We start from the raw sequence: 21,631 nt of genomic DNA, 5'->3' as shown, positions 1-21,631 counted from the left end.
GCACTGGGAAAGCACAAGGAGGGAAGAACCCCAGGGAGAAAGGAGCAAGCCCTGTAGGTGCCATTTCCCAGCACCCAGGCTATGGTGAGGCTGAGGGTGGGGTTTTCTCCGGAAAACCTAGAAAAGGCTCTTGCGGCCAGAACACAGGATAAGCATGTGCACGGGGCATGTCATGCCCCTCTGTGTGATGACGTCATCCCCATACACACATTCCAGCCCCGGACACAAAGCCCAGACCCCTCCCTTGCCACCCTCCTCTGAAGTATTGTCCCCACCCAGACAACACATCTGCCGTCACTGCGCCCTCCCTCTGGATCACCCCATCAGCATCAGGAAGTTCTCTCTCACTCCCATCTGAAAACGCCAAACAGAAGCCACGAGACCTTTATCCCCAAGTCCTGGTGGCCCCAGTCCACTGTGCCCCACTGAAGTGAAGCCTCCCCAGCTAGCCACTTCTACTGCCCCACCCCTCCCACCCTGGAGCCTGCAAGGTGGTGAGCCACTCTGTCCCATGCAGCTCCTGCTCAACCTGTCATTCTGGAGCACGCCATGGTCCATCCCTGATAGTGACGCAACCTGAGAGCTTCTGAGTATGACTTCAACTTGTCTCATGCCTTCTCTCTACCAGCTGTTTGCTCATAACACCTAAGGTCTTTTTTTTTTTTTTTTTTTTTGCTAAATATTTTTAGTTGTAGGTGGACAAAATACTCTTATTTGTTTTTATATATGGTGCTCAGGATACCCAGGGCCTCATACATGCTAGGCAGGCGCTCTACCCCTGAGCCCCAGCCCGAGCCCCTAACTTTTTCTCTCTATTTCTAGACTACTCTCTTGGGCTCCAGGCTGTACGCAATGGCCTGCCCCACACTTCCTCCTGGATGCAGGACAGGTCTGTCAACCTGAATTCAACAAGGCTCAACTTAGAGACCCTCCCCCAAAACCTGCAGCTTTTCTCACCTGAGAAATAGATCCTGTCCTTCCCAGTGCTGCAGCCCAGACCTTGGGACACGTGTGTCTCCTCATTCCCTCACTGTATCCAACCCTTCAGCAAACCTTGCTGGTGTTAATGACACATCAGGAGGGGCCCTCTCCTTCCTCCTCCTCTACAGCCCTGGTGACAGTCCCCTGGCTATGCTATTTAGAATTCCCTTTCTCACTCTACAACTCAGGAGAGCCTGGCTCCCCTCCCTGCTTCTGGCCCGTGCCACCAGCATGCTGGCACAATTCAGGAACACACCCACTCTCTCCACTGCTCCTCTCTGCGGGAGGTGGAAGATGATTCCTACCACCCCCAAGTGAGGGCAGGACTCAGTAGCTCACTGGAATGAGGAAAGCAAAGTGGAAAGCGATGATGCGAGATTCCCACAACATGAAAGAGCATAGGCTCTGAGGGAACCAGCAAGGTGCTCTGAGGACCCAGGGCGCACACAGCAGGGGCCTAAGGCCTCTGCCCACTGCTATGTGAGCACGCCTGGAAGCACAGGATCCCCCCTGGAGCCTGTACAGATAGCAACCTGTGACCACACGTGCCCCCAAGCTGAGGCCATCCTGCCAGGCCGCGCCTGGCCCCACAACTGAGCAAGACATGCTCACTGTCTGACCCGCACACAGCAAGGCAAGGCCAGCACCGCCACACCTCCCTTTTTCCTGCATGTCCCCACTGGGCTATGCCCTGGCACAGGCACTGTGCCTGTCTGTGCATACAGCAGCCCTGTGTCGAGGGTCCATGGAAGTGGTGCTCAACTACCAGCAGTTCACAGATGCAGGCTGTGCGACAGACCACAGGATGAAGGTGTGGGCCCCCCAGCTTGGTGCACTGGACAGTGGAGGAGCCTCTGGGAGGTGGGCTGGGTGGGAGGAATTCAGGAACTGGGGGCTGCCCTCCACAGAGACTGAGGGAACCTGGCCCTTCCTTTTCAGTTCCTGAGGTGAGTGGCTTTGCTCCAACACGCTCCTGCTGTGATGTGCCCCTCACCCAAAGCCACAGGGCCAAGGGCCAAGGACCAAGGACTAAAAGTCCCAAGACCATGAGCCAAGTTACCCCTTTTCTCTTGTGAGTCCATCACCCCAGGCATCACACTACCAGAAACACAAGTGCACCCTTTAACTCTCAATCACCCTTCAACTGGCAAGCATCAGCACTGTGCTTGCGAGTAGATTGTTTTTTTCTTTTTAAAAAAAAAAAAAAAGGGAGGGGTAATGGGGGCTGGGGCTCAGTGGCAGAGTGTTAGCTTAGCATGCGTGAAGCCCTGGGTTTAATCCTCAGCACCACATATAAATAAATAAAAAATAAAGATATACCAACAACCAAAAAATATTTAAAAAGAAAGAAAAAGGGCACAAGGAACTTAAAAGTAGACTCTTAGCCAGAAAGAGAAAAGTGAGGCAGGAAAAGGGAGAGAGAGACCTATGGAGAGCTCCGGTTCAGGACAAGCAGGCGCCCCTGCGAGCAGAGGCATGCCCACCAGGCCTTGCCTTGGAAGGTTCGTCCCGCAGCGCTGCCAGCCGGCCTTTCTGGGGGCGCCGTAACACTGCACTGGTGTTGTAGGCATCTGTGTGCCCATCTGCCACAGGGAACCTGAAGTCTGGGACACTGCCCAGGTGGGGGCGGCTGAAATAGGAAACAAAGGAGGGTGTTAGAGGAGGGACCTAGCAAGCGCCTCCTGTCAAGAACGCAAGGCGTCAGTCAGCAGGTGGACTGAGGCAGGCACCTCCTTGGTGTGCCCTCAGAGCTACATGCTGCCTGCTCCCAGCCAGCATTTCCACCCCAGTCTTTCAGGCCTCGTGTGGAAAACGTCAATCACCACAGGAAAACCCACACAGAGGCCACTGGCATGGAGGAAGACAGGCCTCCAGCCTCCGTCTGCAGAGAGAACCCCTCTCCAGCACAAGGCCTCGGGGCTGCATTTCCACCGTACTTTCCCACAGCTGGCAAGAGGTGCACCTGGATACCACTCTGGCCTTGTAGTGCTCTGTGGCTTCCCCAATTGTGCCAAGATCCATGGTGTGACAGCTGTCAGACACAAGCGTTCCTGGGAGGCCCTGGCTGCACATCTGTGTGGCCTAGCCTGCTGTGTGTCTGTTTCCAGACCTGTATGCAGGTCCGGTGACAAAACCAACACCCTGGGCTGCAGAGTCCTCAGGAAGGAGCAGGCTGGGTGACTGGGTGAAGCAGCTAAGAGACCCGCTGTGCCCACTGGCCAAGGCCTGAGGAGGAGGAGGGAGCATCAGGGGTCAACCAGGCAGAGCCCACCACTGCCTTCACTGCAGCAGCCCAGAGCCCGCATCCTCGGAACCTCTGGATCCTTGTCAAACAAAGGCATTGTGCCTTCATTTCAGAAATCCTTGAGAGGCAAATATCTGCTCACAGGAAGTCATGCAGGCGAGGCTCAGGACCCTCTAGCAGCCCTGCAGACAGGGCCTGAAAGGCAGGCCAGCTCCTCTCAGGGCTCACAGCCTCTCCCTGCTTTATGTCCTGGCAAGACGTCGAGCCATGCAGCTGCTTCTCACCTGCTCCCTTGCTTCCTGACCATCGGCCTGCTCCTTCTTTGCAGACCTTCTGCAGGCAATCTGCTGGCGGTTCTAGGTGACACATAGATCCTGGGGAGCCACTGCGCCTCCTAATCACGATGCCCTTCTCCTGGCTCACCTTCCCCTCCACACAGCCCACAGCAGGCACTTCCCATGCCCCTGGGGAAGCTCTGGGGCCTGGCACTCCCCGGGCAGGCACTCTCCTACCCCTCCTCCTGGCCCAACCATCCCCACTGTGACTGCTCCTCTCTAAGCTGACAGGTGTGGACTCTGCAGGCCAGCCTCTGGGGACAGCAGGACCCTCTCTGCCTCGCCTCTTCAGTGTGAGGCGGTCTACCTTGCCTGGCCCCTTGGGCTCCTGAGCAAACATGTCCTTTCCCCATCTTCTTTCCCATGTCAAACACAGGCACCCTTCTCCATCTTGAAACACTGCCTGCTCTACTGCCGGCTCTACTGCCTGTCCACCTCTTTGCTTCCCTCTGTTGTTCCAGAAAGCGGCACACACACAGTGGCCTCCCGAGAGTCAGACACGGCTGACTGGCTCCAACCAGCAACAGCACCTCTCCCCGACTCCTGTCGTGGCCACAGCACGTCCCTCTGTGGGTAGGTGGCCTCGTCCTGGACGTCCAGCCCCTGGTTTCCACACAGCGTGCTCTGGCTCTGTCTGATCATGTCTTGTGGGCCAGGCCATGGTACACGATGCCCAATGTCTGCAAGTGCAGGAACTCCCACCAGGCTCTGCGCTCCCCCACACCACCACTGTGCTGTCTCCTGCACCTGCCTGACACCAGCTGACCGCTTCAGAAACTTTAGCTGAGGTTTAACTTTCACTCAATGACCATTTTCCTCAAAGAAACAATGGCCCAAAAAAGATACTCTTAATCAAACTGCCTCTGAATGACGAGAAAGAAAAAGACAAGAAGCTCTGTGTGCTGAGCACTTTACTGGGGTCATTCCCAAGACAGGTGACCTAGTCCTCTACTGGCCAAAGCAAAGTCCTACCTCAAGTGCTTTTAAAATGACTGTATCTCACAACTTCAGTGCCTCAAAACAATTAGAGCTCCAGCTGGTACAGTAGCACACACCTATAATCCCCGTGGCTCAGGAGGCTGAGGCAGGAGGATCACAAATTTGAAGCCAGCCTCAGCAACTTAGTGAGGCCCTAAGCAACTTAGCAAGACCCTGTCTCAAAAAATAAAAGTGGTTGGGGCTGGGGTTGTGGCTCGGTGGTAGAGCACTTGACTAGCATGTGTGAGGCATGCAGGCCCACCAATGTCTAAAAACATTTTTTTAAAAATAATAAATAAAATAAAAGTGGCTGGGGATTTAGTACAATGGTAGAGTGACACTGGGTTCAATTCCCAGTACCAAAATAAATAAATAAATAGAAATGCTCCGCAAACCCTTGAAGGTCAAAGAACCCAAGCTCTGGCTGGATCATCTCCTCCCTCGGCCATGTCTCCCTGAGTGAATGGCTTCTGCTCCGGGGAAAGCAGTGCTTCACCTCTTACCCTGGGCTCTGTCCTCTGGTCCCCACACCATCAGTGCCACCCTCCCTGAGGCACCTAAGTTAATATGCCCAAAGACGAACCAGGCATTCCCCACCTTCCAAACCACCTCCTGTGTGTCCAGGTTTGCTAAGGCCGTGTCTCCTGGCTCAAGTCCCACCTCTGGAGACACAGTCCCTCTGCACTCTTGCTGCGACTAAGCCACCCATTTCCTGCAGTGAGGCTGGCGCTACACCCAGCTCGGCTACCCACAGGCCGGGACAGGCTAGAACACATTTGCAGGTCTGTCGATACCATACCCATGATGAAGTGAAGCACCTCTCAGCCTCATCTGGTCTAGTTCAGCCCTCAAGGCCTCGATGTTCAAGACGAGCTGGTCCTATAAAACAGTCAGGGACTCACATTGCAAGGATGTCTTTCAGGTTTTCAAACTATTTGCAACAAATGTGCTCAGATATCAAACATAACCCTAACGGGCTAAATTACTAGTTACAACTGCCTAACATTTTCCTTCGGGGAAAATTTTCTCCAAGAGCGCCACAGTAAATGTGAATGCGGAGATGGCCTGTGAGGTAAACCCTAATGAATAGAAAGTGATGCTCAGTGACTACAAAGTCACACAGGGGATAAACAGCAGACCACCAGAGGAGGGTTGAGGAGAGAGAGTAGGACTCCCAGGAGGGAGCGGGGGCCATCCAGGACTCAGCTGGCCACCCCTGCAGGCCTTCTCTCACTTCCAGTTCTGCACAGCCACACAGTGGCCACTGACTGCTGGTGACCATGGAGCCCTCAAAACACAGCCCCAACTGACCTGCTGTGCCTGTGGGGTCCAGAATTCAAAGCTGGAACATGAGACGAACATAAGTAGCTCACATAAGTAGTTTTTCATTAATAAACAAAATCGTGATATTCTCACACTATTAAATAAATTACTCTTACATGTTTATACTTTTTCGAACGTGGATTCCAAGAAGTTGAAAATTACATAAGTGGTTTACTTTGTATTTCTGCTGGACAGCAGTGTGGTCGGCTGGTTTGTTTCAGTGCTGGGGATGGACCCAGGGCCTGGAGCATACTGGGCAATGTGTTGCCACTAAGTAGGCCCCCCAGCACTAACAGCACTTTTTTTAAAAAATTTTTTTAGTTGTAGACAGATACAATACCTTTATTTTCTTAATGTGGTGCTGATGATCGAACCTAGTGCCTCACAGGTGCTAGGCAAGGGCTGTACCCTTAGCCACAACCCCAGCCCACACTGTATATTTTTATTTTCTTTTTGGTTCTAGAGGCTGAATTTACCCACTGGCACTAAACCACTGAGCTATGTTCCCAACTCATTTTATTTTATCTTTTCAGACAGGGTCTCACTAAGTTGCAGAAGCTAGCCCCAAACTTACAACCCTCCTGTCTCAGCCTCCTGAGTTGCTGGGATTCTGGGTATGTGCTACCATACCCAGCAACAGCTCTGTTCCTGATGAAAGGTCTCTGCTAATATATTAGCCTCATACACTTGTATCTCAAATACAAAGGCACACATCTTGTGTTAGTAGCCTAGGAGAGCTGTAAGCTAAGCTTCTCTCAACTTGCACCACATATCTGTGATAACAGTAACTCAATTCAGCTCTTAACGGGTTTCTCAATGAATCAGAGCATTTAAATACCTTATCATGTTGCGTTTCTTCTAATTGCTTTTTTGCATTTTCAACTTCTCGCAGTAGAGAATTCTGAAAAAGAGAGAATCCATCAGTTGAGACTTTAAAATGTCCCGGGTGACACACTACAGCTGTCTTTGTCTAAAAGACAAAGCAGCACAGGGAAGGAAGGAACTGCTGGGTGTGCCAGGGAGCAGTGCCCAGGCCCAGGGCTGGATGCACCTGATAATCCTTCTCGCCATGTAAATGCCCTCCTTTACTGATCCAGCTGCTAAATGTAGGTAGGCTCTTAGCCAGATTCGTGGGCAAGTTCACTTTTATCAGATAAACTAGTTTATACCGACTACAAGGCTATACAATGTAGTGGTCAATTGAAACCTGAAGTCAAGTTTCAAATGTAAAATTAGAATCAAAGCTAAAAACATTCCTCTACCTTAAAGTGAGCCATTCTGTGTGGCATCTAATAATGCATTTTATAACTAGTTTTGTGTAAAATAAACGTGTCCCCTAATGAGGAGTAATCACCACTGATCCTTTCAAATTGCATGACCCAGCTGAGTGCCAGTCTAGGGACACTTCCCAGCTGCACTTCCAGGGACGCACATGCCCACTAGCACACCCAATCCCAGCTCAGCTGGAGACGCAGGGAACAGCTCCTGGGTGATGTGAGCCCAGAGGCAGGGCTGAGACCTCCTTCCAAGCAGGTGAGGAGACGAAAGGTGGAGCCTGGGATGGGAGTGTCTGGTTTTAGTTGATTCCATCTCTCCTACCACACCATGCGTTGTGTGTATGAACAAGACCAGATCAACTTCTATAGAAGAGCAGAGGAGAGAGTTGGGGCTCAGTGAGATGCAGGCCTGTCGCCCAATACAAGCCAATCAGAAAAAAGCTGCACTGTTCACCTGTGAGCTGTCCGCGGCTACTTCTGTGCTGATTACTAACTAGTGTGAAGTTATTTTACTAAATTATTCATGATTACCAAAATTAGCCTAAAATGCTCACCATCTGGCCCTTTATAGAAACTGCTCACCTACCCCTGTCCTGGAGTCAGAGTGACAGACAACTGGCCACTCATGCTTGAGTAAGGCTGTGCGCAGCCCGGAGACTGCCATGCCCTCCCCCCACAGCAGAACCCCGAGCCCCACTGCCTTCTCCTGGAGAGGAGGGTAATGGCTGCTCTGGAAGGGAGGCCCTGCAGGGCCTGCCCAGCACCCACCTTGTCCTCCAGCGCAGCCATCCTCTCCTTCAGATGGAGCTGCAGCCTCTCGTTGGATTCTGAAAGGAGCTTGTCAACAGTGTCTGAGAGACGTTTGTTATGTTCTTCATTCATTTTTTCTCTTTGTCTCGCCTAAAATAGGACCAACAAAGACTTGAGACTTTGAGCAGACGTAGGACCATTACTTTAAAAGTACCAAGGACCAACGTGAGCCATTCACTTGCTATTACGCTTCAGCTGCTCCTTCCGGCTGCCAATCCTGTGGACTTCCATGTGCCGATCAGAACAACTCACAGATATGGAAAACTCAGTGACAAACCTTAGATATACAGTCCTCACAATGTGCCTCACATAGAGCAACAGTCCTTACCTAAAGGAGGACACATCACACAGGATACAGAATACCTGGGATTCCTTTTTGGTAGATGCTTGTTTCCTGTCAGCATCTAACTTTTGGCGGGTGGGTGGAGTGGGTTGGATTAAACCCAGGGATGCTTTACCAATGAGATACCTCCTCAATCCTTTTTATCTTGAGACTGGGCCGCGATAGATTGCTGATCTGTTCTTAAACCTGAGACCCTAAGCCCCCAAGTCACTGGGATCACAGGGGTCGACCACGGCATCTAACAACATCTGAGTATTTTTAAAGTAAAAACAGCTTAATGTTTATTTTTAACTGGTAGAAATATTCCAATCCCAAGGTCTATCCTTCACAACTTCATGAACGGGTTTTGACAGTAATGATGTACGTCCTCTAATACATAATGTCACTCTACCCATGGGATCAAAGTGTGCACGTGAGTGGCGGGAGGATGCAATCTTTAGGCAGGCATCAAAACCATCTCCTGGAAGCTCTTCCAATGCTCTAAAGCGCACAGCCACGAACACAGAATTTTGGGAAAATAAAACCTAACTGCCTTAAATTAATGTCAAAAAGTTGGCTTGAGGTGAGGTGCATCGGCTCGACACTCAGATGTCCGTGCCTCCTCCACTCACTTACACAGGTAGAATCCAGCCTGAACTCAGGCCTCCTGCGTCCTGACCTTGCCCTACACGTACCCCCAACCCCCCAGTTCCAGGAAAACTCAGGCCTCGGAGACACACCTCTGCGGCACTGTGTCCTAGCACTCTCACCACAGGCCATCTCGGTGTTCCTCTTGCCCTGAAATGTCCACCTAACGTTTGTGGCGAATGATAACCCGGGATTTGGGACAGAGGTCAGGCTTCTGACCTGAACTGGGAACTTCAGTGTCACACCCTGAACAGGTGTGCCTCACCTTGGATGGGGACCTGGCTCTACACTTCAAGGCACCCCCAGCTAGCACACGGCTTTGAGGGACACCCATGAAGCCCACATGTGCCTGGAGCAGCTCCCTGTGGGCGAGAGAAGCAGAGTCTGCCTCCACAGACCTGCCTATGGGCACAGACTCCTGCTGCCAGCCAGGCTGCACACATCAGCAGGCAGCCTCTGCGCCCCTCGCGGCTCTAGCGTGTACGCACCCGCTGCAGCTCCTGATTCTTCTCCTCCAACTGTGCTTCCATCTGCCGCAGCCTTTCTTCGATGTTACCGTGTCTCTCTTCAGCCTGTCAGAGACGCCGTGAGTGTCGCACACGCACCTCTGTGGGTGGCATGCTGTGTCCCACTGCAGCAACAGCAGCAAGCGTGGCATGCTCGGTGGGGCGGCCTCACGTGAGGCACACCCTGTGCACACTGTCCCCGCGGCCCCGCGGCTGCGAGGGCTAACCATGAGACAACCGGCCCTGAGCGCTGTCTCTGAAGCCCGCGGTGCTGACGACGGCTCAGTGCCCCCCACCACGTGCCTGACCTCAGCGACCCGTGACTTCCCCATCCTCAGACTGCTGGTCAGTCAGCACGTAAAGCAGAAAGCAGCAAGCACGGGAAGGAGCAAGGCACACGTCTACCTTCCTAAGCTTGGAAGTAAGTTCCAACACTTTAGCTTCCTTAGCAGCAGAGCTCCCAGAAGACAAAGGGTCAGACTACAAAGCCGACAAGGACAGGAGAGAAAGCAGGAAGAGAAGAAACCGAGAATTTAAAAGGGGATCACCAAGGGAGCCAGGTGGTCACAGTGGGCCAATACTCTTGCTTCATGGGACAGGCGGGCAAGTCTGGCTGCCACCTGCCTGCCTCAAGATTGCCTCAGCAATAGGACACTGCACCTCTGTCCCAGGACCCCTCTCCCCACCTCTCCCCAGTAGGAGACTGCCTCCTAGCCAAGGCGAGCAGGATCCCTGCCAGGGGACAAGAAGGCTGGCTGGTGCCTCCTGCCCTGCAGCACTAAGTACTTCCTACCCCCAGGAAGGCCGGGGGTCTGGCAGGGAGGCCTCCCAGGGCCTGTGTAGATGCCTGAGTTGAGCACCTACTACATCATTCTGGAGGGACCTGAGAACCAAGGGCAAGGAGTGCTCCTGCATGTGCCTCGCCAAGAGCTGGTCAACAGAGGAATGGCTGCTACTCAAAAAACTTTTTTTTTTTTTTTTTTTGGTGCTGGGGATTAAACTCAGGGACATTTAACCACTAAGTATATTTACAACCCTTTTTATTTTTCCATTTGAGACAGGGTCTTGCTAAGTTGCTGAGGCTAGCTTCAATCTTGTGATCCTCCTGCCTCAGCTTCCTGAGTTGCTGGGATTACAGGCACCACATCCAGCAAAAAGTCATTTTTAAAGACAGACATGGTGGCCCGTGGCTATAGCTCCAGGTACTTGGGAGGTCAAGGCACGGGGATCACTTGAGCTAGGAGTTCAGGGCTAGCCTGCACAACCCCAAAAACAAACAAAAACTGTACTTTTATTCCAAAAGAATAAAATTAAAAGTTTGACAAGTTTGTCTTTAAAGAGAATGGCATTTTTCTTTTTCTGAGAAAAAACTATCCTCTTTTATGAAAACCTCTAGCCTATGTGGTATGTACCTGAAGGAACTGGAGGGAGGTTCAGGAGATGACCAAGAAGGACAGGTTTGACATTTAAAAGGCATCCCGTCCAGGTAAGGCACTGAGAGCAAATCTGAGCTACACATGGGTCCAATTGCACTGACAGCTACAGTCCTGCCATGGGACCAGAGCCACCCGCACACCTTGGAGAGTGCCGCCACCCTCTGGGCCAGCTCCGCTTCCACCTCCGGAAGCGTCTCAGCCTTCCTGAGGGTCTGCTGCAGCTTCTGCTCCGCCAGCTCCAGGCGCTCCTGCAATTGCCGGTTTTTATCCTCTGTCTGTGGAAGAGAGCCCAGCGTCAGAACGTGGGAATCGTCTAGTGCTTTCTGTCACCACTTGGCAGACTGGGCTGTCGAGGGAACCCCCGCTGCTCAGGTGGCCGGCTCAGGCCGGGCTTCTCTGGCCCTGCTTCTCTGGCCCTGCTTATCAGGTTTGACCTCCAAGCCCCAAACTCCCCTTGACAACCTATTTGCTATTTTCTTTCTTTTTTTTTTTTAAGGAGAGAGAGAGAGAGAGAGAGAGAGAGAGAATTTTAACATTTATTTTTCAGTTCTCGGGGGACACAACATCTTTGTTTGTATGTGGTGCTGAGGATCGAACCTGGGCCGCACGCATGCCAGGCGAACGCACTACCACTTGATCCACTTCCCCAGCCCCATGCTATTTTCTTAAGAAAGTGATTTTTTAAGAACAAATGAAGGTCCCTGACCTTAAGGGAAACAAGTTTTCTCTAAGAGCCCCCTCATTCTCAGTGACAAATCAAGGTGGGAGGGGTTAGTACCAACCACGCCAAAAGCAACCAGCCCACACCTGGAGGCCGTGCCTCTTGCCACAAACTGCCTGTGTGTGGCCCAGGGCTCTTGTGAGCCAGATAGCTGCTCAGCGGAGTTTCTAAAGGCACAGTTCTTCTTTTTTAAAAACCTTCTTGGGGCTGGGGTTGTGGTTCAGCGGTAGAGCGCTCACCTAGCATGTGGGGGGCCTGGGTTTGATCCTCAGCACCACATAAAAAATAGAATAAATGGAACAAAGGTTTAAAAAAGAAAAAAAAAACTTCTTAACTCTAAAAACTTGAACATAGAAGAAATTTTTTAAAGCACCTAAAAGTTTTTAGCTGCTAAGCAGCTAACATCTGTCTACATCTCCTTCGTATGGACATACATACATGCTCTAAACCCTCAAAATATATCACACTAGCATAGCCTGGTAAAAGTTATTCCAAATATCCCTTTTAATAACAGCCTAATATTTTATTTTTGGTTAAACAATGCTCCTTATTAAATACCGGATACTTTATTTTCAAGAAGACTGATGTAGGATTTTCTGGTTAGCTCTCAGTTCCCTGGGACTACAGAGAAACAGGAGTAAATAAGGTTTTCAAACTATAGGAGACACTGATTCTACGCACTTCACTTTTAAGTTTGCCAGCAACCCCTGTTGTCAACTGGTAGCCAGAGCCTTGGAGTTGTCCAACACTCTACTCCTTTCCTACGAGATGAGCTCTCAAGCACCAGGTCAGCTCGTCATGGGAACAGCAGAATCAAGCGCTCCATGAAGTGGTGAAGCCTCAGTTCCTCGTAGGCTGCAATAACCCTCCCTCTTGATCGCAGTATTGTAAGATCATGAAAAGTAATATTTGGACTTTATATTTTCAACATGAAACTTAGGAAAAATATCTTTATCTTCATTAATAATTAAAGCCAGACGAAGGCCTGTGAAACCCATTACCTGCCGATGCAGAGAGTCTTTGTTTGCGATTTCGTTTTCAAGCTTATCATTGAGGTCATGCACAGATGTGGCTTCACGCTGTGCAGCGAGGTAGCGTTTCTCGAGGGTCGTGATTCTCTCCTCCATGTCCTCCTTCTGGGCCATGGCCTACAGAGACATTTCAGAGGGAGGAAGGCAGATGAGGAAAGCGTCTGCGTCAAGCCACACACAGCCTTCCTTCTCCATCTTTTACTAGATGGATAAAACCTCAGGTAACTACAAAATCCAACCGTGTTGTCAAATGCAAACAGAGATCACAGGCTAATTTAACTGGACGCAACCATCCAAAGTGTGTAGCAAAATGAATCCTACACACTGCCCAATGCTGAGACCAGGACCAGAATTTTATTCACACAATACCGCCAACAAACTCACCATTTTTAGGTCCTTCCCTGTTTACTAAGTCACTAATGATGACAAAGTCTTAATATTTAAAAGATAGGTCTTGCCAGACACAGTGGCACAAGCCTACAATCCCAGCAATTTGGGAGGCTGAAGTAGGAGGTCTGTCTGGCACTTAGCGAGAACCTGTTTCAAAATAAAAATGAAAAGAACAGAGGACAGCAGTAGAGAGCACCTGGATTCAACTCGCAATACCCAGGACTGACCAAAAATTAAGAAATAAAAAAAATCTAAAAAGAATTTTACTCTTTCTGCCACATAATCTTCTACTGTAGCCAAAATATAATAGGATCTAATATGAGCAAATATTTTCCTTTGTTCTCAACCCTTCCATGAAGTTGCTCACTGGTCCCTGTTCTTACATCCACACTGAAGGGTCAGGATGGTTGGATGGTCGTGTGCAGGCACAAAGAGCAGGTTAGGAAATGACAAAAGGTGGCACAACAGAGTATCCAGCCCTCATTTGATTTATAAGAGTCCCTGGTTTCTCACGGGTGCACAGACACAGACATTTGTCAGAAATTAGTGTAGCTGCATGTGCTTTCACACGATGATCCCAACGTGACCCAAGTGGGACCACTGTTTGGCCTCTGGCCTCCTGAGACAGAGGGAAGGTGGGGAGAGGAGGGAGTGTCCGCAGCCCTCCCCGGCCAGTTGCAGACAACCAGCAGCGCCTGCGCACACCGGCTAAGCAGTGGCTAAAGGAAGTGGGTCAGGTGAGGGACGCCAGGACCGGCCGTAGAGAGGAGGCCCTCCCACCGTGGACGCCAGGCACACAGTGCTGTTTTCCGTCCCTGCTGCTCTACACCAGTCCTGAGGCTGGAAGGGTCTGGGAGAAGCAGAGAGAAACCAAGTGTCCCACACGCCCCAAAGGTGCCGGCAGCACTGCCATTTCTAGCACCACTCACTTCACGGACATCTCGTTGCAGTTTTGTGTTCATCTCCTCAGACTTGATGAGATCCTTTCTAGCTGTGTCCAGATCCTCCTCCAGCTCCGCCACATGGCTGGAGAGGGTGGCCAGGCGCTCCTTCATCTGGCTCTGCTCCCGTGATTGCTTGTCTATGACTTCCTGGAGCTCGATGACTTTAGCCAGGTCTTCCTCGTGGCTGGAGGAGCCGTCAGAAGATCTCTACAGGAAGACCCACTCCCTTAAGTAGCCTTGCTTGGTGTGCTGTGAAATAAAATGCTTCTAGGAAACAGGGACCATCGAAACCGATTTACAAGCCAGGCGCAGGCCTGTAGCCCCAGCTACTCAGGAGGCTGAAGTGGGAGGGTCACAAGTGCAAGGCCAGTCTGGGCAACTCAGTGAGACCCTGCCTCAAATAAAATGAAAACTAACTATCGCTAAGGGTGCAGCTCAGTGGAAGAGAAATCCCAGTTCAGTCCCAGGAATTGCTCAGCCAAAAAAAGAGAGAGAGAGAGAGAGAGGCCCGTGCACTCTGCTGGCAGCACAGCCTCCAGCTGCTCAAGCTGTGGTGGCACTTTGGCAACAGCCTCCCAGAAGCCCCGCATGCGGTGGCCACAGCAGGGAACGCAGGACTTGCCTTTCCATTGGTGCTGGGTGTGCTCTCCTGCTCGTGGCTTGCGTCAGGCACTCCTCCCGCCGCCACTTTCTTCTGATTATTCTGCTCCTTTAGAATCATCAGCTGAAACCAAAAAGATACAAGAATATGATGACTCTAAGAAAAGTGACAGCAGCAAAAGGCCTTTTGGAAAAGCGTGACCCTCAGCTGCTCCCCATGCCACCCAGGGCAGCCTCAGGATCAGAATCTGCATCTGCTGGACCAACGAGGACTAGAGATCCTGCAATGGCACCAAGTCTCATGGCCTGGTCCTCACACGACCTCCATCAGAGAAGTGAATAAAACCCGACTCCCACTAGACAGGCCCCATGCTCCTCTGCAGACTAAAGGGTGAGGCCAAGCACCATGGTGCCGGCATAGCTCACCTCCTTGTGTGTCGCTCCCAGCTCTTCTTCCAGGAGGCTGCACCTCTCCAGTGCCACTCGCAGGCGCTCTCTCACCTGTGAACCAGAGCACGGGCTCCTGTGTGCGCCAATGCATTCATTTTGTCCTTAGGGTACAGTCACCCTAATGTTAGTGAGTACAACAGAGGACCTATAATGTCTTTCACTGCCATTACTATCAAGAAAACTTCCTTTTTAATGGCTTAAAAAAAAAAAAAAGCTGGGGATGTGGCTCAGTGGGAGATAAATCCCAGTAAAATTCTGCCTCTAAATAAACAGCTTATTTAATTCTTAACAGAAAATTAACACATAGAACTAATCACTGTTAAGACACTTAGGCCAGCGAGCTCTTAGAATTCAAGAAGCTATCTGCCATCTCTGTAGCATGAGGACAGAACGAACGCACTGGCACACACAGGATGAACCGTCAGTCCAGGGCTAACAGTACCTTCTCATCCAGAGCCTTGTGGTGTTCAAACAGTGACTTCAGCGCTTTGAGCACTTCCACTTCACTGGACACACCTGCAGGAGACTGTGCCTGTCTCTTCACCACTGTCATCCTGAGAGAGCGCTCGTGTCTGGAGACCAGGCATTCCAGATGTTCCAGCAACAGCTGAAGCAGAAGGCCAGAGAGACATGTGGGAGCTCACTTTTCACACGTGAGTCCCTTACAATGTCACGCTAAACTAGTCAGAATCCCTTCCACTCTGTGGGAAGCAAGAAATTCCCCCCTCGGCTGTACCACAGCATCATTCGGTCCCACTGCAAGTTTCAAGCAACTCTGGTGCTGGGCCGACTGAGCACGCACTGCTCAGCATGAGAAGTGTGAAACGAGTTTAAAGGCAGCACAGATGGCCTTGCAGTTCTGGGATAGCAGCACCAGGAGGTCCCCACATGGTGGCCAGAGGCAGACAGCAGTCAGGTGCCCACTGACTCACCCTGGTGTTGTTCCGCTCTGCCTTCAGTTCAGCAATCTCTTCCTCCCTCTCCAGGAGCTGCTCCCTGCAGACATTGAGCTCTTTCGTGAGTGCTGCAAACTCCTGGAAAGCAGCAAAGGGAAGGTAAAGAGAGGGTAAACGCGCACATGAGCGAACAGCGAGCCCTCCTGGGGGGGACTTCCATCACCTCCTCGGTCCACACGGTCCACACGTATGGGTGACCCACCCAGGGTGTGGAGGAGTGAGCCCTGGGGTCCTCCAGAGACCAGGGGTGCCCTCATGGATCAGAGCCCAGGCCAGACTGTCGGCGGGGGCACAGTGCTGATGGAAGCCCACACCTCAGCACCCCCAGAGGTCACACATGTCCTGAACCAGGAGGGAACCTGGGATGAAGCAGACGACATTTTCAAATGACTTGTAGCAACATGACCTACACCTGTGGGGGAGGGGAAAACAGGCCTACATGCTGGCCGCCTCCGCCTAGGCAGGCTTCGCTCCTGGGAGGATCACAGGACCCTGGAGACTCCCCTGGGGAGTCAACTGTAAAATGTCAACTGCTCAAAGTCAACTGTAAAAATGACTTTTAGGCAGGAGGATCGCAAGTTCAAAGCCAGCCTCAGCAACTTAGCAAGGCCCCAAGCAACTCAGTGAGACCCTATCTCTTTAAAAAAAAAAAAAAAAAATTATTTTTTAGTTGTAGTTGGACACATTATTTCACTTATTTATTTTTTATGTGGTGCTGAGAATCAAACCCAGGGTCTAGCACGGGCGAGGCGAGTGCTCTACCGCTGAGCCACAACCCCAGCCCCAAGACCCTATCTCTTAATAAAAATACAAAATAGGGGGGCTGGGGATGTGGCTCGAGCGGTAGCGCGCTTGCCTGGCATGTGTGCGGCCCGGGTTCGATCCTCAGCACCACATACAAACAAAGATGTTGTGTCTGCCGAGAACTAAAAAATAAATATTAAAAAAAACAAAAAAAAAACAAAAACAAAATGGGGCTGAAGATGTGGCTCGGAGTCGAGTGCCCCTGAGCATCTGCCCGGCCCTGATCTGGGCTAGCTCTGCACTGCCACACCGGGCACTCCATGGATGCTGCAGACAAGCTGAGCCCAAAGACTGGGACACTCTCCTGCCAGTCATCACATGGGGCAAAACAGCTGAAACTCAGTCAAGTCACTTGTAGTGTCTCTGGGATGAGCCCAACACTCAGTGCCTCCGCTGCTCACAGTGGAAGAGCCTGAGGGGGTGGTCCTGGAAGTCAGTAAGCAGGCGGTGCTCCAGGGCACTCCCAGGACCCTCCCACTCCAGCTCAGCCTCCCACAGGAACCCGCCACCCCTGGGAGTCTGCTTCTACCTGCTGGCAACAGACACCTGTCAGAGCCACAGTGAGAGCTAAAACCCTCTTCCTGAGGGACACAGATATGCAACACTGCCACCGTCAACAAGGGAAAGAGAAGATGTACATGCTATGCCTCGAATACTACTTCAGGAGGAGCAAAACGGGAGCGTCCCCCTCCCAGCTCAGAGATACAGGCTCCTCCAGATTCTGGCAGCCAACACTGGAGGTCCCGCTTCCTCTGGGCCTTAAAGCCTAGCACAGACCTGGCCAGGCAGCAAGACTCTTCAGAGGCCCACGCATGGGACGCATTCACCTATCACTCCATGCGCCCCTCCGTGGGATTTCTCCTGTAGATGCCAATGCTGTCCTGTGGGAAGCCCTCTGACTGGCAGCTCCTCCAGCTCACCATCAGGAGCCCACCACCAAGAAGGGCACCGACACTCCTCAACAGGGTCTCGCACGAAAACCAGATTCTTTGGGAGGCAAGTGAAAGAAAACTAGCCTGTGACTAGCTTAAACAAAAAGGCAATTATTATTATTACTCACATGACTGTCACATCCAAGACAGAGCTGGCTCTGGGCCTGCCTGAATTCAAGACCTTGAATGTTTATTTTATCACTATGTCCCCTGGTGCTGCAGTCTGGGTCAATTCTGTGAAGTTACCGCTCACTCAGGAATCTTGCCTTTGACTGTGTCCAGACCAGAGTCTGTCATCCCGGCTACCGTCCTTTTCATTTCCTAGAATTCAACTTGGTTTTCTGCCATTTCTTCCTTTTCTGTTTCTGCTGGACGCCTTCCTGTCTGTTCAGGTATATTAACGTGTATCTTCAATGATCACATGCAGACTGACTTTGGCAGTTTTTGCCAGACTCTCCACCCACTTCAGATGGAGCAACTGCACCTCTCTGAAGGAGGTAACCCTGTGGGGCACCTCACATGATCCGCCCTCGAGCTCCATGCAGTGTGGCTGCAGGATTGCCCTGATGAGGCCTCATCTGCTAGCACCCCTCATCTGCTTAGCTGTCTTAGCCACTTTCAACTACTATGAAAAATGAAAAAATAACTTACAGAGAGTGGGTGGCCAAGAAACAAGACATGCGCTTCTCACAGTTCTGGAGGCTGAAGTCTGAGGTCCTAGCACTGGCAGATTAAGTGTCTGGCGAAGGTCTGACTGCCAACTTCTCACATGGTGGAAGGGCCCGGAGCCCTCTGGGGTCTTTTCCACAAGGCACTAACCCCCTCAGGATGACTCCACCCTCAGGATGACTCCACCCTCAGGCCTCATCACTCCAAAAGCCTCACCTGCCAACACTATCGCCTGGGGTGAGGATTTCAAAGTGACTCTCAGGGACTCAGCATAGTGTTCTGTGGTTGCTGTCCTCCACAACTTCCCAGGCCTTAGTCCAAACTAAGTGTTCTATGGTGACGTGTTTCTGTCACAGAACCATGGGACAGTGTGGCTGTCCACTCTCTAGAAATCCCAAGGGTGTCTACGGTGCCAAGTGACCTTTCCTGAGGAAACCTCATCTAAACCCAACTTCAAAAAGCAAGCCTCCAGGGTCTGGGGATACAGGTCAGTTGGAAGAGTGCTTGCCTCGCATGCACAAGGCCCTGGGTTCAGTCCCCAGCAATACACAGGTGCGCGCGCGCGAGACAGCCTCCATTAAGCTCCAATCCCACAGAGCCCTTCAACCCTGCCATCCTGCCTGAGGATCCAAGGTGCCTGCCAGCACTGCCTGTTGGGGCCGTGTGGAATCAGCCACCTCCTGCTGCCCATGCAGGTTTCTAGCTGCTTCTGTACTAGAGGGTCTTCATCTTACCTGGGGCCTGGCTGGCATATGGCCAGTTTGCGCCTCTAAATCTTGCCTGGTCACTACTGTGTACAGTCGAGGTTTGTCAGTCACAGCGTGAGTTCCACCTCCTTCTTGGCAGGAAGCCACGATTCACTCAAGGAGGCGTCACACCTAGCCTACACCAGCCACTGGGCTGCCCACTCCTGAGGGCACTCTACAGGTCAGGCAACAGGCTGGCAAGTACCTGTGGGGAGGGCACGCAGAGGGAGAGGTGCCAGGTCCCTGAGCCGAGTCTGGACCAGCCACCTGGCCAGTGAGAACCTCCCTCAGGAAAGCAGGAAGAGCCCTGCTGCTGGGCCATGGGCAGGGTGTGGGGACAGGTGGGAGGGCTTGCTGGTGAGGCCCTGGACACAGGCAGGAGGCTGGGGGCCTTGGGGGCACCAGGAGTTGCCTGCTCTATACACTGAGGGCCTTGAACTGGAGTGGGCCAGACTACCAAGGCCTCGGCCAGAGCTCTCATGCAGGAGCAGCCTGCAGCTGGACGGGAGGTGAGGAAGGGTGTGCACACAGCTGCAGGTCCCACGGAAGGAGGGGGTCTGACCTGAGCTCCGCAACAGGACAGCCACTAGGAGAGAGTTCTCAAAACAAGCACACCACCTGACACCTGCCAGACACATGGAGCAGCACGAGTAGCATGGCCACACAGAAACTGCGATCCCCACACTGGGTTCCTGTAGTGAGGTGCTATGCTAAGGGAGGCCGGCATGAAATTCATTCCATGCCAATCACCCAGGCACCGGATGTGGACAACATTCAGGGCCAAGGCCTGGACAGGCTAACATAAAAAGCCATTATAACCTCACTGGGATTGTCCCAGGAGATGATCACCGTCACGCACAGCACTGGCACGTCAAGCCATCTGAACTCTCACCGACAGCAAGGTGCTGAAGTGGAGGACAACAGTGCGACAACAGCAGTTCAGCTCAGGGAGGCAAAATGCTGGCCGGACTGAGTGCAAGAGAGAACAGGGAGGAGCAAGGACAGATGCGGGCAGAAGGTCCCCCCACGAACCTTGGTAGTAGAGGACAAAAGGGGGGTGTCAGGAGATGTGGGGTCCAAAAAGACCCTTGGGAAGATGAGGCAGATGTCTGCATGTGGATGAGAATCCAGGGGCGAGGGGAAAGGACAGAGTGGTGGCTCTGAGAAGGTGCAGGCAGTGGCATCTAGTGGCCTGGAGGAGAAGACAAGCTTTTCTGGGAGCACAGCCTCTACAGAGAGCAAGGGAAGAAGGCAGGGAAGAAGCGCAGGTCTGATGCATGGGGAGCTTACAGGGGCTGCCTAAGAGAACAGAGGGCCGCAGGCGCAGGCCTGGGCCTGGGCCTGGGCCTGGAGGAGGGGGTGGAGGAAGAGGAGGCCTGAGACTGCCCGGGGAGGGCAGGAGGCCTGGGGAAAGACAGGACTGCCGGCCTGGGCACTGGGGCAGGAGGCAGCACAGAGGGCACCGGGGCTGTGATGGCACGACAGGCACTGGGACTTGGGTGGGCAAGAAGAACGGGAGGCACTGCCACAAGGTAGCAGGGTCCCGGGAACACAGGTCACAGAAGGGCTGAGCATCAGCTCTGTTCTAAAGTCTACTGTGAACAAACACCATTGTCTTCAAACAAAACACCCAGACCAGGCACAGCAGGAGGACCTGGAAGCTGGGTCAGCACTTGGGTGTGGGTGGTATGCTGGCTACAGGCATGGGCTCCCCTTTTCCCCACGGCACCCCCTCCGCTCCTCAGGGTCTCTCATCCCCAGATGAGAGCCCCTTTCCTCAAGTTTCCTGAGGACTTTCCTGAGACCCACCCACCCCCTTCACCATGCACGCCCCCAGCAAACTGTCTTCATTCACCTACTGGATTCAACAGTGGAGACTACTCCAGGGTATACTGCTCTGGCTATGGTAGGAAACACATTACAGCACTGACAAGCATTTCACTCAAAGGAAAACCTTTCTCTTTGCTCAAAAGAATTCAATAGCTAAAAATGCATCAAAGCAATTTTAACTTAGGAGTTGAGATAAACACTGAACAGGAAATTCCAAAGTTTAGGATTCCAAAAATGTTCCTCTGCACATTGTGCTTAAATTATTACTGCAGGAAAAATGGGTATGAACCTCAACTATGTGCAACCAACAACCCACTTTATTATTGTACAGGAATCTAAATTTAAAATGTCAACTAAAACAATGCTGTATGCCAAGCAGACCACTAGTCTAAGGTGATGCTATATTTACTCATATTTTCTGGAATTAAAATTTCAAGTATTTTCTTAAATTGAACAGACATAATAATCACTAGGATTCTTCATTTAAAAATCTAAATCTGAGCAGTCCAAATTTGTATTTCCATTTGAATTCATCTGGGGTCAAGAGAAAATAACATTAACTACAAAAACTGGTTCGAGAACCTGGTTTCAAATAATGCTTAAAAATGTTGGTATTTATCTGTTATGGGTATTTCTGACCGGAAGGTTCAGATCTGGATAATGGGTACAGATTATATTAACCCCACATGATTGATCA

The 21,631-nt window shown here is 51.6% G+C and overlaps 1 protein-coding gene across 6 annotated transcripts in view; it reads right to left on the bottom strand.

Annotated features, from left to right (window-relative positions):
- Nucleotides 1-21,631, bottom strand: part of Ppfia1 (PPFI scaffold protein A1) — an 89,045-nt gene that overhangs the window by 40,431 nt on the left and 26,983 nt on the right. For 3 of the 6 annotated variants that reach the window (XM_076847750.2, XM_076847751.2, XM_076847752.2), the window contains exons 3-15: nt 15,930-16,031; nt 15,440-15,604; nt 14,974-15,048; nt 14,570-14,671; nt 13,933-14,154; nt 12,584-12,730; nt 11,002-11,136; nt 9,831-9,905; nt 9,408-9,491; nt 7,908-8,039; nt 6,701-6,763; nt 5,339-5,418; nt 2,476-2,611 (exon numbers count right to left, since the gene is read on the bottom strand). In XM_076847750.2, the coding sequence (XP_076703865.1) occupies nt 2,476-2,611; nt 5,339-5,418; nt 6,701-6,763; nt 7,908-8,039; nt 9,408-9,491; nt 9,831-9,905; nt 11,002-11,136; nt 12,584-12,730; nt 13,933-14,154; nt 14,570-14,671; nt 14,974-15,048; nt 15,440-15,604; nt 15,930-16,031 (1,518 nt within the window). The remainder of the gene's footprint in view (nt 1-2,475; nt 2,612-5,338; nt 5,419-6,700; nt 6,764-7,907; nt 8,040-9,407; nt 9,492-9,830; nt 9,906-11,001; nt 11,137-12,583; nt 12,731-13,932; nt 14,155-14,569; nt 14,672-14,973; nt 15,049-15,439; nt 15,605-15,929; nt 16,032-21,631) is intronic. The other 3 variants (XM_076847753.2, XM_076847754.2, XM_076847755.2) reach the window with 1 other exon arrangement.

This window comes from Callospermophilus lateralis, chromosome 2, assembly GCF_048772815.1.
Source record: "Callospermophilus lateralis isolate mCalLat2 chromosome 2, mCalLat2.hap1, whole genome shotgun sequence".
Taxonomy (NCBI): domain Eukaryota; kingdom Metazoa; phylum Chordata; class Mammalia; order Rodentia; family Sciuridae; genus Callospermophilus; species Callospermophilus lateralis.
This window is presented reverse-complemented; position numbering and strand designations above follow the sequence as displayed.